Genomic DNA, 15,989 nt, shown 5'->3' on the forward strand with positions numbered 1-15,989 from the left:
AAGAATCTATAACAGAAATGATCTAGTGATTTGAGATAAGTCCATTAATTGGAGATAAGGAAATTAATATAAGGCCTATAATATTTTTTTAATTTATAGAAGGATGACATGAGAACAATTTATTGAATATTAGTACATCTTCAACTCGTAAGAACAAAGCATTTGCATAAATCTAATTCTAACCGATCACTCATTCCGATTAAATTTTAACTATCCAGAGTTTAATGGATTTAAATGAATATAGCTTATTAGAAACAATGTAATGAAGTTCATCTACCGGAATAGAATGATATTGTATTGTTGAAAAGTAATAAATCGTAAACAATAATATTTTTATTATGCTTTCTAATAATTCGTGCTACATAACAGAAAAAAACACAACCTTTTCATCAATGAAGGAATATTTAATTTTAAAATATGTTCTGGGTATACGACGGAATAATAGTTTGTAGGTCAGGAAATGGCAAGAATAAACGTTAGAAGTTCTGTTTTTTCAGTGTGATTCAGAACGTGACTGACAGCGTAATATCATTTGCATTAATTTCACAAACTACTCATTCCTGGAAAGAATGTAAGGTATGAAGCAAATAGAAATATGTTTTTAAAAAAAATGATTGGGTTTCCAAGAAACACTCGCAAAGAGTGTTTTTTAAAAATATTACTTATCTTAATAGTGTAAACTTTGAGTAATTCATATTTATGTCGGATTTTTAAGTGAATATATAAAATTGCATATTTTTTTCACAAACTGTTAATTTACTCAAAATTTCTTCTATTCCCTTCGTTACACGTTTCCAGCGGGACTTTATAAAGCATACATGTCTGTCTTTAAAAAAATTCTGATCTTTAAAATCATTAAATTCAGATATCGAATTTTCCAGACTTTCATTTTTATACTGTTTAGCCCATAAAAACATCCAAATGTTTAACAAAATGAAAGTCGTTGGGTGAGAGTTCCGGCGAATAGGGTGGCTTCTGCAAAAACTTATGTTACTCTGGCGATAGACAGCACGACTAAACGAGATCATGCAAAAGCAAAAGCATAACGAAACAGGAAGAGAAACATTTGCATGTAAATTTATTTAAATATGTTATATGCACCAACTTACTATTAACCAACTTATTATATTAGTTTATATAGATATCTATACCAATGTATATATATCTGCTCTTCCAGAAAGTTCTTTAATGGTGGGTGGGTTCATCCTTGAAGTATTTATAGCCTGTAAATGAGAAACATGTGTTCCCGGTGTCATCGAAATTACCGCAACCCAGCCAAAAGTCCTTCCGATGAATTTATTCAATGAAAAAAATAATTAATTTAATTTTAATGACGAATCTGAAATTCACAAATCTATTACACAAGATATATTTAACATTCATAACTCGATATTTTTTGTCAGTCTTATTCTAAAAATGGCGCCTGAAGCTTTTGGACATAATGTTTAAAGAAAATTCAACCATGAAGCAACTTGCAATTTGAATCATTACAATTTTTAAAAATAATACAAGATTTAAATAAAAAAAAAAAAATGTCAGCAATAAGACGTTATAAGAAAAATAAATGAAATCGAGGAAACTACCTGAGTAACAGTATTCATTCGCATTAAGCTGATCAACACACTTGGTCATGACATTAGAATATATTTTATACATATAAGTCAACTATGTGATCTCACAGAAAATAGTATTATTGTTATTATACTAAAATATTATTGAAATTATGTTTACGTTCTTTGTATTCTTTTAATGTATCAACTATGAACAAAAGGTATTAAATCACATAAATCAATAGTTTTCCTCTAACTATGTAAACAAAGACGTATTTTAAAGAAATTTAAACAACTCACAAGTATCACTTTTATTTTTTTCATTATCACTATATTTGTGATGATTTTAAAAGGGTATCAGAGGTGACCAAAAATTATTAAAATATTCAGTAAGAAATTAAGTGTATTGAGAAAATTTTTCAATAAATTTTAAAACTAACTAGAGGTTTATTACGGAACTGTTAACAATTAGAGTATAATTATCAACAGTTTAAATCTCCAACAACTTAGACAGCTTTTTATGGGTTCTACTATATTCAAAAAATTAAATAATATTTATAATTACTTAAATAAACTATTTTATAATCCTCAGTTCACTTTTTGGTCAATGATATATAAAAATAAAATAAAAAACTCACATCCAAAGCAGAAATCACTTTTTAGGTTCTTGGTCAAATTTTGGCGATGTTCTGAGTCACTCTAGCGCCTAAACTGTGTGACTGAAGAAAGTGTGCATTACACCAAATTTATAGAATTTTTTTATTTTTAAATTTATATTTTTCTTTTTATGTTGTTGAACTAATATTTTTGTAGATATCATATATTATTAGTTATTGAATGTGACTCAATAACTAAACATTTTTTTATGAGATCGCCCTTCAAAAATCTCTGTTGACTGGATCATGATTCATGTCATGCCAACTTCACTAGCAATTGTTGACCGCCTATTTTCCGAATTAAGATTTATGTTCAGTGATAATAGGCGATCGATGAAGGCCAATTTCTTGTCTGCTACTTCATTCATTAATATTAGCTAACATATTTTCGGTTGTATAGTAATTTTTGTAGTGATAAATAAATTATATGTTCATATCCAGGGAGTCTCAAAACATATTTTCACCCACCCCTTCCTAAGCTCTGCAGTTTATTTTTTATATCGGATGATTTTTTGATCTAACACTTTCTGAAGGTATGGTAGCAATTTATTTGTAGGGAAATGTATGGAAAAAGGGAAACTAGGAAAATGGGGAACAGTTAATTGACACGTGAAAATGATGCTTAAATGCATATAACTAATTTTATTGGAAGAAAATAGTTGACCATATAAAGTAGATTGTAGGAAGATAGTCCAGATGGTGGTCAGTAAATGTATCAAAATGGTAAAAGAAAACTATTGATTGTTAACAAATAGTTTTCTTTTTCAAAAAATTCTGACCGCCACCCAGACTATTTTCCTACAATAACTAATTTAATTATATATCTTATTAAATATTAAATTAGTTTTTTTTTTATTAATGGAAAACTAGAAATTCCTTTTTATGTCTAGTAAAAAGATTTTTTTTTAAAAACAGGGATTTAATTGGAGGGTTAATTAGAAGATGGGAAGCAGAAGGGAGGAGAGTAGGGAGGGCGGGAGGGGGTAGGAGAGGTGGGGAGGTGGAGGGGCTGATTCCAACACCAGTCTGTCTCTAGCAAGGCAAGGGTCAGGATGATACGTCTCCTAGGCGGGTTGAAGGACTACCTCAAGTGGCAGCCGATCGTCACCGACAATGCCGTCTTCAGGCTTCACAACCTCTTCACTACCGCGCTTCTTCTAGCCTGCTCCCTTATTGTCACCGCTACCCAATATGTCGGCAATCCCATCCAGTGCATCGTATCGGGTCTACCGGCCCATCCTATCAATACTTTTTGCTGGATCACAAGCACCTTCACCATGCCGGACGCCTTTCGTAGGACGGTCGGCGTCGAAGTCGCCCATCCTGGTGTTGCCAACGACTATGGCGACGAGGATGCCAAGAAGTACTACACCTACTACCAGTGGGTCTGTTTCGTACTGTTTTTCCAGGCCATGTTGTGCTACACACCTAAGTGGATGTGGGACGCATGGGAAGGAGGTCTCATGAAGACCATTGTGATGGGCCTCAACATCGGGATCTGCCACGAGGAGGAGAAGTGCACAAAGAAGAAGGTCCTCATTGACTATCTCATGCGACATGTCAAGGTAAGTTAACCAAAATATCTTACATTTATATTCATCTTAATTATAATATCTTTGCCTTGTAGCTACAACAACCAATTTCAAATTCCAGATCATAAGAAAAATTAATTTTAAAAAACAACAACTTTAAAATGTTAAAAACAAGGATGAAAATATTGCTGCTTTGTTTTAATAGTGGTTCATCAGGCAATAAAGTTTTATCTTAATTTGATTGATCTATTTGATAGATCCTTTAAACTGAGGCCACTTTATAACAAACCTACTAGCTGTGGGACGATCCTAATAATGAAAGGAACTCCAGTTTACGATATCTTTGGAATACTTCCAATTCAAAATAGAATCAAAGCATTTCTTGTGTCAAATATACCACTATTATAGCCAAACAATGATATGTAGTATTACAAAACAAATAACAGTTCCAGACTTCTGAAAACATCGTTTTTTGCATGCATAAGTTTAATCTTTGACAGGCAATAATTCTAGGAACATATAAAAATGAACACAAGTTGTTTTTTATCCAATATCATGTACAAATCATTAGAAAATCATTTTAAACTTCAAGTTAGACAATATGAAAACTATTCCAAAGAATGAATTACGTAACCCAAAATCTTTTTTCACTAATTACATCATCCTCAACAAAAATAAAGATGGACAACATTCATCAAATTTTTAAGGTCATTTTGTGCTTAATTTAGCTATTTTACTAAAAATATAGCCTAAGTTGTAGAAATATCATTCACTACCCCATTATTTTTATGCAGAACATGATATTTCGAATTATTATTTAAAACTTAGATTTATTTTATTTACTTGTTGAATTTGTTTATTTTATATAACTCAATTATTTATATTTAAACAATTAATCCTCTACTTTATAATTAGTAATATATAATAATGTATACTGTATATAAGATTTAAAAAGGATTTCTGTCGATTATGTCTGATATAAATGCAAACATTACTCGTCTTAATTATCTCTATTTACTATTATAGCTTATTAACTATTAATATATCCATGTGAATTGTTAGCGGAGGTTGCAGACATAAGGTTACAAACAGACGCATGGTAATGGTGCCGAAACACCCTGTATGCTTTATGTCCCCCACTTTATGAGCAGCTGGTCGTCAAAGTCTCTTTAAATAGCAGGATGACTTTACCTGCCTTTGAGTTCCTTTACATCTTCCTTAGCTAACCACTTAAAACAATTTTTTTTAAAAGTTGTTTTAATTGTAATTTTCTCAGGTTTTAATTATCTATACAGGGATAATTTTAATATTGATATTTTTTTTAACGTGAATTTTATCGTCACAGTAGTAGATTATTTTAATAAAAATTGTGTATCTGTTTATTTTGGCTTTATTCCTATATACTTAAAAGGTCAACATGGTATTGTGTTGACAGTGAAAAACAACGCTTTCTCCATTGTTGGTACAAATCATTGATCCCAGTAATACTTAATTTAATGTGTACTATTATAAGATTTTTGTTTTTGTTCCTTCACTAATATTATTATTTTATAGCATTCTGATATTTGATTACAATCGATAATTAAGTAATCATTTCTTTTAATTTAATTCTGCAAACATGCTCGATACAGACATAATTGAGCATATAGCCAGAAGCAGTAAGATTCGTTAATTTTTAAAATATGAACTATTATTTAATTTATTTTAATATTATTACCCTACTTTCTGAAATAGTAATTCTGTTTTTATTACATGAATAAATACTAGTCCCAACTATTTTATTCCTCAGTACAACATACCTAGACTTTAATAAAATTATACATAAAAATCAATACATTTAATATACTAATTATAATATACTATTTATCTATTACACTGTTCCTGATAATAAATAATTGTAATTCCTTTCAGAAGAATTTTTTTTTTAATTTCAGCTTTTCAAAATTAGCATTATTCAAAATTAGTACAAGGTCATAAAATGAGGTAAATGGTCTTAAATTGGTTAGGTGGAGACTTAATAGAAGGGTTAATTATTAACAGGGTTCAATTGAGCAATACTTAATGTTCTATATTGAAATTATATTCTTAATTGCTGATTTTATCAATTATTAAATTTTCAGGTAATTATTTAATTAAATAATTTTACCCCAATATAATTTATATTTTGCTATATCTGAAATTAATTTTAATGACGCATTAAGTTAATGATGTTCATTTATCTCGAAGTTTTAGTAATAAAATTTTACTTTAACGATTAAGTAACTAATAAAAATCTTACATTTGACAATAATCAAACGGAGTTAAGACCCACTTACACATACTCATACAACTGACTGTACTCCATCCCTCACATATGTTTAAGAGCTACTAACATTTTTTTTTAGTCACCTATCAAACACCTTGATTTCGGCTCCAGGGTAAAACGTCAATCAATTCTTGAAGATCTAATAAGTATTGACTGACCTAGGTGGGAACCGAACCCACAACATTCTGTACCAGACCATCTGGGACCCACGCCCAACGTGCTCTACTTTTGTATTTTCATGAAAAATTCTTAAATGCTGAAATAAATTATTTATTTTAACTGTTAAATTCGCATCGTAATTTTAAAATTTCGAATACTAATATTTTTATTTCACCATATGAAAACATACTTAATTCCAGGAAAGAAATTCTCTCTTGTTTAAATGCCACGGTGTTATGCAAAACTGCGTACAAATTTACAATTAGAAGCCGGATGCATTTTCAAAAGACCGGAACATGGATGAATTAGATACATCCGGAACAACGCGCAATTCCCCAAATATAGGCGTTACAAACGTTCAAATTTGAGCGATACTTCCATATTCGTTTAAAAAATAATTCAAAATAAATATGTACCGCTACAACCCATAATGGGCCAGGAGTGCATTACTTTGTAAGGAAGTACTGTTACCAGACCAACGGTTGGGCAAGGAGGTGATTTGTAAAAATTAATTAGATTCATAATATTTATAGAAAGTTTCTATTCAAGCAAATAAGAGATAATGAGATAAATAAGATCATGATAAGCAAATAATAATCCCACAAGTTTCTGGACTGTATCGTCTGTTCTTCACCTTGTCTATCCCCCTCTCCCCCCTTTCCTCCAAGAAACCCAAGTTTCTTTTATCACCGTCATAGTTCAGTGGTCTTCGAGGAATACCTCCGTCGAGACAGAATTAGGAATCTAGACGCTAATGTTCTACTCTCGTAGATGAAATCTACAGAATTCTGCTGCCAGATCTTATGTTTCGAAGGCTACTTATATTCTAAAATTATCATATGACACAAAACGTCCTTATCAAAAAATTTTGTTTGATACAGACAAGGTTGATAGTCCTAAAGCAAGCGACTGTCCTTTATTGTCTAGGATTCAATTGCCTTTCAATTCAACTCAATTGATGCAGGTCACTGTATTCTACTCTTTAGTAAGTGTGTTTCCTGCAATGTATTTTGATATTGTTGGTGCCCCATAAATAAAACAAAAATAATATTAAATGACAGTTCTTCAGCTATTTTACATGGTATGGTGATGATAATGTCCTGCCTCTAAAAAAAAATTGTAAGAATTAAGGCTCGTGGAGGAATCCAATTCCAGTCCAATAGAAATAAACTATTCTATCGTGTTATAAAATGGTGACATTTAAAACACAGGAATATAAAATTCAAATTTACTATGAAAATAAAAATTTAAATTTGCTATTTTTAAATTTTGTTTGAAGGTAAACATGTTATATCGGGTGAGTAACATAATATTAGCTGATAATGCCACATAGATAGCGATTAGCCTTCGATAAGGCTTGGCGATTTAAACAATCGATATCCCATTTCTAAACTATAACTTCTTTTTAAAATTATTTGAAGTAGTCTCATTAAACTTCTGAATAATGAGCCATCGATTTGTCTATCTCAGCTCGATCTACCATGATGTATTCCAACTAGACCAGGTAAGGGGGTGTTTAGGTAGAGTAACAAGTAGGTTACCTGTTGTCATGATTGTCACCGTCTTATATATATTAGACAATCGTAAAATCGGTCATGACAGGAATCGAACCGGCATCAGTTTTTGATGCGATTAAAAACTGCTCTAACAACACATTCAAATATAGATTCCTATAAGCGTTGGTTTCCTTATTTCTTTTCCATTGTTTCATATTTTATTTTCGTTCTTATTCGTTTTTTAATACTAACAAGAAACTATGCAGTTGAATAACAGGTTATAAATACCGGTAGAAAACTCTTTTATTTGTTTTATCAGACCTGATTTATGAGATAAATACCTCATATGTCAAAGTTATATTATTCTCCTAGGGTTCTATGTCTTATCTTGTTCCTGCTGAACTTATTCTTTTGCCTATTCACATTAATTTTTCATATAAAAATAAAAAGTAATTAAGTAATCAAGTGCGTGTACTTTAAAGTATTGAAACAAATAAATTGAGTATATGTCAAAATAAAAATATCACCTACACAACTCATCAGCAATACAGACATGCTATGTTGGACTAAAAAAAATTAATGAACTACTATAAATGCTATATATTTTTAGAGGAAGTATTGCAATCATGAGAAATTTTGAATTTGAGTTTTTGACGAAAATACACTTTAGGAGATCCAAATCATCAAGTATCACAAGATGTTTTTGTATATCTTGGTGTGTGTGTGAATAGCATAGTTAAAAAATGAATGTTCGTACGAAACTGAAATTACATATTATGGCAAGTAAATGTCTAGGATGTTACTAAAACATTTTTGTTAAATTCGACCCACTGCCATTTTTTTAATAATCGATTTTACTCTTTTTTAAGGATTTTCTCACCAAGAGATCAAGTGATTTTGATTAAACTCGAAACATCAATGTACAAATAAGTAATTCTTAATATCTGACAGGTCTTTCCCTTATTAAAATACTCTGGTTTTAATATTTATTATGTTAATTCAGTGAATCTGTATCATGAAAAAACTATTTATTATTATTATATGGGCGACAGACCATAGAGGTTTAAGTTCTCACGCGATGTTTTAGGAAATCCTTCGCGCGTTTCTTGCCGTAATTTTTTCGGGGGTGGGTTCGTCAAACCCTCGCCTATTTTTTGTGAGTGCCATCCATTAGCTAACGGGCCTCGCAAATGCCCGGGGAGGTTATGGGTGGGTTTTGTATTATTTTATGCTTGAAAAAAGCTCGGGTGGGACCGGGACTCGACCTTACAACCTTTGGGTTAGTAGACTGGCGCGCTGCTACCGCTGCCCCTAATAATTAAACTATTTACTCATATTTAATTGTTCTATGCAGGATTGTTTAAAAAAAAAGTAATCAAGGTGAGTATTATTACCTTGCTTGTTTCTTTTCTTATTATACTTATAGGGTTTTCCTTATTGCTCATAGCTAATTGTTTTCTTCGATTTTTTAAAAAAATCTTTATCCTTATCTCTTTCTGGAAATAAATAAATCATATATTAAATTGATATACGTGAGTATACTCTTATTAATATCAGGCTGAGTTCCAGGCAGCTCCAGTAATAACCTGTCAGAGGCCCTTCATTGGTACCACTACCTGACCTGTACATCATAACCTGAACGTCTCTACTGTTTGGTTTCATTTCTTTCCATTTATATTTTGTTCCTTTATATCGGACGTTAGATCCTTCTTATGATAGCCCACTACGAGTTGGAATTCCATAATTAGATCCATAACGTACGTTGTACTTTCTGTTTCTTATCTATTTTGTTTTGGGGACATCTCTTATCTGCAATGGAACCTTCTCGGCACTGCTTTTCTTCGCTGTGCACGTAATTTTAGTAACATATTTTCTGCTCCTAGAATTTTAAATTTCGAGTAGGTTTGAAAAGATTACATTTAAACAGATTCTGTTGACATTATTATATTATATCAAATTATTAAGATATATTGTTGGAGGTATTTACCCTCACGAGATTACGACGCTCAGATATCGAAAATCTCGAATTTCGATGTTGTGGTTTAGACCATTATCGGAGCGTTTGCGATATTTCGTCACCTCTATTCGGTGCAAAGATTTATGGTGCAAGCTTGCACCGAATTTCATCAGCGTTAGAAAGTCGATATTCACAGTGGCTCCTTGTATGGGGTGTGCAAAAGCATCCCTTGTTGAGTCATCCTGCTTACAATAGGAGCAGATTACCGAAATCTATTAACTGTAAAACTTCAACATTACTCCTTCATCAATTGTCTATAAATATGTCTATAAAAACTTTAAAGAATTAATTAAAACTTTAATTCTTGGTTTTCTAGACAGGTCTTATTTACTTAAGCGAGTACAAGATGTATTGAGTGCCTAATTCTGATTATCCAGTTCTCTACACATTTCAACCATTTAATGCCAAAGTGGCGTATCTGAAAATATCTAAATAGTATTTAGATATTTTGGTGATGCAATACATACACGAATATATGCATTGCATCACCAAAATATCTAAATAGTATTTGAATTATGGTTGCATGTATGAGGTAAGGTAACATGTAAGTCAGTCAATTACTTCATATTTTTAATTATTGACGTCAAAAGTTAAATTAGGTTTTTTATGCACTGTAAAGATAATTTAAAAAACACGTTAAAATCCAACAGAACCCAAGATGTAAAAATTTGTAAATACGCCACTTTTGCTTAGATCTGTCGATTTCTGTTGAGTATCTATAATAGGACTCCACCTTAAACTGCACTTTTTTTTTTTTTTTTAATGACTCCCTTCCTGGTCTTTTCTGACATACGGGATTATCTGCAGGTTATCATTCTATTCTAGCCATGGTGGAAGGGTCAAATTTTCGTTACGTGGGACATGAAATAAAAGTGGTGGTATACTTTCGTACAGTCAGATGGATTACTTTGTTGGAAAACACTATTACTAGACCAACGGTTCAGTACCGTTATAAGCTCATTATAACGCAGGCTGTGATGTAAGAAGTCTCCGTCAGAACGACTGGCATCACTGCAGGAGTGCCAGAAATGGCGGAACCCCTTCTGTAGCCTTTCGTTTGTGACTGACAACTGCTTCATTGGGCAGACTGAGCCTGCAAATATTTTGAGTAGTGTAGTAACTCACAATCAGTGTGTAGGTAAGAAACTGGACTCTAGGATCGGGAGGCAATCACCCAACCTCAATAAAGCGGGTACGTGGTCCTTCATTATTTCAGAGGATAAACCTGCCAGTTGACTGCGAATACTGCCCATATTACCTCCTTGTATAACCATTGGTTAGGAAACGGTTCATGAGTCAAGTATTGAATCCAAGATCCGGAAAAGCAATACTTTAATTCCATCTTTAAGGGCAATGTGCTACTTGCTACTCTCTTACTACTACTCTTGGCATCAAGTTACACGACGTTAAATTACACTATGTTGGGTTCCACTTTCACAATCTGGGGGGAAATAATGCCTTGTTGCAAGAACCATGATTTACTACTTCGCTGCTGACTCGTCACAAAACAAATGTAACTTTATAAGAATATTCTGGATATGACTAGATAGCTTTAAAATTCAGAGAAATATTGCGTATCAGAAAAAAAGTCTCTATCTTAGTTATGTTCCTCAAATAATAATTATTACATGCAGATGTAATGTTGTGTACATTTTTTATTAAAATTTCTGCAAACGCTATTATTTTGTTATTATATATTATTGAAAATTTCAATGAAATTTAAACAGTGTTGAATGAGGTTTTTTATTTAACAATTCATTCATTTAAAATTATATTAAAGAATAATCTACTACTAATACTATAATAAGGCCTATCTGAACATACGGAGTTGAGCTTTGGGGCTCCAATAAACATCCGAATTCATCTTTAATCCAATCCTTGCAATTCAAAATCCTCAATGCTCCTTACTTTTATCTCAAATAAAATTACCCGTAAAGACCTTAATGTTCCACATTTAGAATTATTGCATCGAATTATTTTAAAGTTCATTAAAATTTAATTTTATACTTTCAACTAAATTTATCTGTAGACTACGCATAATACATAGATTATGACTACGCATAATCGATAATTTCGCATTGTTTAATTACAAGTGTAAGACTTACATCATTATCAAAATACGAATTTTTTGTTTCTGTATTTCTTGAAATTTGCCATTGTATTCAAACCGAAAACAAGAAAATGTAATAAGTACTCTAGTAGCACTTCTAGAGTAGGTCTCATGCTCATCGTCTTTTCAGGCAGGTTGGAAACTGTTGGGTTTAGTTTTATAGGGAGTTTATTTCAAAATATTATGTGGTATCAAGGTTGGAAGGAAAATATACAAAATTGACTACGAAACTAATTGGTTCCAAGTTCTCCAAAATCTACCTAATTTCACCATTATATGAGTATATTTTATTATTTGTTTGAAATAATCATTAAAGTAAAAATTTGATGTTACTACTACACCCAGCGGGAAAATCCTGAGAAAATTTCTTTAAAATAAATCTTTATTAATAATTAGTCTTTTATTGTTAACATTTCATGATGTTTCGCAAAGTTCTTGCCAATCTCTCGATACGTTTCGTGGGAGGTGAAACGCCTCCGATATTGTAACGGCTGCTTGACAGGAGAAATCAAATTATGATTGATTGGGTTCGTTTCAGTCGCCCTGTCAAATACCGTTATATTATAAGCTGTATTGTATTTGAACCTAATTGACACTGATATGTAATGTACGATAAATTCAAATATATTATTTAGAGGAATTTTCTTTTTTGTAATTCTTTTTTTTAAATACATCTTTGATCTATATTAAGTATGCTTCGCCTATCCGAAATGATCCTTAGACTCTATATCTATTATTATGAAACTAATACTACATCTAATATTTCTATTAGTTCGACGTAGTAACTAATTGACGTGAACTCATTCAAATAGCCTCGACAATTAAACAGTTTCCCATGAATGAATGAGTGAATAGACTTTTAAATATTCTGTTGTGTGAATTTTTCAAGAACGTTCTCATGCCCAGTGACATCATTTTTTCTACCTTTCAGAATTTTTTTTTTTTATGATGAATTATCTTAATCATCGGTGAAAATCCAAAGTGGCGTATTTGCAAATTTCAAGAACGTAGTCTGATTGATAGTTATAGATGTAAGGTAACAGCAATGTTTTTATTTTGATAAAAATAAACTGATTTTATACATAAATTAGAGGTGTCACATATTCTTTTTTTTGTAACAGAATAGAAAACAGCAAGATAGAAAAAAAATCAAAGATAACAAAATTAGCCGGACCTATGAGTTTTTAATTATAGAATTAATTTTAAGATTCCCAAAATGATTGTTTTCTTTTTTAAATGTGGATATACTAAACCGGTCGTTCTTAATTTCTTTGTCGATTTTACAGGTATGAATATTATTACCTTAATACATTACTAAAGCATGGACGAGGTAGATATAATTTACAGGCTAGCATATTCTAAGTTAATTCAAGATTTCGAAAACGATAAGTTCACACATTGTAAGTGTCTTTGAATTAGTCTTAGTGTGTCTCCCCCTCTCTCCAAACGATGGCACATGCCCCCTATCAACACTTTATTGTCCCTCCCTGAGGGAAGAAAGGGAGGATAAATTCGGTTTAACCAAGAAGGAACCCTCAAGGTTACAGATATTAAAAATTATTTTTCCTTATTATTATATTATATTATATTATATAATTATTAAATTATTATATCCTCAAATTTCAACCCCACAAAAATATAGTACCCTCCAAAAATTTATAATCCCATAAAAATGTCTTCTTAAAAAGCAGCAAAAAGAAAAACTGATAGCACAGCTATTAGCCATGCTATCCTCATCTGAGCGGCTACTCAGTTAAAATAGAATAAGTTGGAGAAAAAATATATTCTTTGAAAAACGCTTAAAATGTGGATAATTTTCTGGAAGCGTTAAACTATATAAACAAAAGTATACCCTTCCTAAAGATGTTAATATTTCTCCCTCCCACTTTATCACCCCACCTCTCTCTCCTACCATGACTCTCTTGGCATAATTTTCATTTATTTACGTCCTTCAAATTTTTTAAGCTTTTAAAGATTAATTATAAATTTTCAATTGATATAGCTTAATGATTTAAGCTTCAGAGGCATTGTCCTTTTTGTGATGTAGCGATTAATAACTCAGTGAATAATTCTTATTTTATGTATTAAAAAGTGTTTTCATCTTTGTCATCACTGGTTCGATATAGATGTAAAACTATTTTTCTTTTAGGTTTAAGGAATTTTTTTTTGTTTTAGTCGTTTTTTTTTATGTGATACCACTCATAAATTAGTGAGTGATAATACTAATTATAGGCGCTTGCAGAGGGGTTTTGTAACTAATATTTCAAACGACAAATAGTACGCAAATATTGAGTTTTGTATTTTCCACGTGGCTTTCGTGCCTAAACGTATTTTATGATTACCGAGTCCCTAAATCGTTCTCAGAAGTCACCTGCTATCAGTTCTGAGTAGCTCATCTTGTTCCTGGAATCTAGCGCCCTGACTTTTACCTTTTTTTTCGCCTTCTGTCAATTATTGTGGTTGTTTAAGATTTCTACTCTCGAGTTGAATGTGGTCGCTCTTATCCCTCTCTGTAGGTTGAGCAATGGAATCGTTCGTAGAAACTGAAGAAAACCAATCAACCTTGGAAGCGTTTCTGAGAGTACTACACTACCGAGAGAAGAGAAAAAAATAAAACTGTTGATGAGTTCGTGGGCGAGGACTCGAACGTAGGGAGGTGAGTGAAGGAGTCAGATCCCAACTCTTAAAAGACTTACATGGGTACCGTTATTTCAATTCTAACTCTTTTTTTCGTTTGTTATCTTAATGGGATCAGTTACTCCATGTGTTCGTTCCGAAGGGCTCTACATTTTTTTTCTTGGTTTAAATATGGTTTTATTTGATGCCATTGTAAATTTATGTTCGGTTATTCTTTATTATTTTTTAGTATTTCTTGCATAATTATTAAATACTAGTTCGTCGTTGGTCTTATTAAGTAAATGATAAACCAAAGAATATTTTAGTATGAACAATTATAAATATAACAATGAAAATAAATTAAATTGCTGTAATTTTATAATCATAAAGTTCTCAATAAAAAATTGATAGGCCAGACGTAAAATAAATTAAAATTACACAGGTGAAGAATAAATTTACAACATATTAATTATAAAAACTAATTATTTTATTATTATTACTAATGACAAAAAATCATTAATAATTCTATATAAAAGTCTCTTGATAAATTAAATAATAATAAAACATAACGACATAAATAATGAAAATTTATAATTCTACAAAAATCATGAGCTTATCTGCTTTAAATTTAAATTAAATATCCAGTAAAATAATCATAATTTTAGTCATGAACAAAATTAATTTATTAAGAACCCAGATTATCATCTACAGGGTACCAGCCTATTCTAACTATGGTGGGGGGTCAAGTTTTCATTTCGTGGGACCGTCACAGAAATAAAGGTCTTTAAGCCGGTTTTCGAACTATCTTCGTCGCAAATAGCCATGGCTTTCTAATTTAAAAGGTACGTACTAAATATTTCTTATTGGTGGTAGTTACATGAAACATCTTTTCTCTAGACAAAATAATTTAAATTCTAATCCCTATTTGTATAAAATACCGTGATTTCTGTATATTTAAAATAAATATTTTTTCTCTTTTCTTTATCAGTTTGTTAACGTAATCAATTTTCGATTAAGCTTATTTAAATAAATAATTGTCACCATCACTATTAACAGAGGGCATTGAAAATCACAAAATGAAATCGCCACGAGTCGTAGACAGACTGAACCTTTCTTATAACAGCATTCCTACAGCTGCCGCAGACGGAGGCCGATTATTCCTAGATGGGTGTATCTAGCCGCACAGGTGGTCGCCACATGGTTCTGTGGTTAACCACAATAGTTCTTACCCGTCGGGTAGCAGTGCTAATATGGAAGCTTTGCTTGAGATTCTCGCTATGCCATTGTGATTTGTCCATATCCGCCAAGAAGTTACTCAGGAAATGTGTGGCTTTTGTGGTGGAAATTATTGTCGATAACAATTATCCGGAAAAAAAATATCCAGGTGTATGCAAAATTTTGGAATGAAGTAAACATAAATATTTTTATTTAAAAAAAAACATTTTACGGCTTGAAAATGCAATGATTTTTGACTTACTAATAGAGTTGACATTTTTTAGGTTGAAAAAAAAATAATTGAAAAACTCACGAATGTTACCATCACTAGGC

The 15,989-nt window shown here is 31.4% G+C and overlaps 1 protein-coding gene across 1 annotated transcript in view; it reads left to right on the forward strand.

Moving 5' to 3' along the window:
- Positions 1-3,235: 3,235 nt before the first annotated feature.
- ogre (optic ganglion reduced) overlaps positions 3,236-15,989 on the forward strand; it is a 38,078-nt gene continuing 25,324 nt past the window's right edge. Inside the window, exon 1 of the mRNA XM_014424160.3 lies at positions 3,236-3,771. Within this exon, the coding sequence (XP_014279646.1) occupies positions 3,259-3,771 (513 nt within the window). The 5' untranslated portion in view covers positions 3,236-3,258. The remainder of the gene's footprint in view (positions 3,772-15,989) is intronic.

This window comes from Halyomorpha halys, unplaced genomic scaffold (assembly GCF_000696795.3).
Source record: "Halyomorpha halys isolate HHAL.00 unplaced genomic scaffold, Hhal_1.1 Scaffold455.1, whole genome shotgun sequence".
In the NCBI taxonomy this organism is placed as follows: Eukaryota; Metazoa; Arthropoda; class Insecta; order Hemiptera; family Pentatomidae; genus Halyomorpha; species Halyomorpha halys.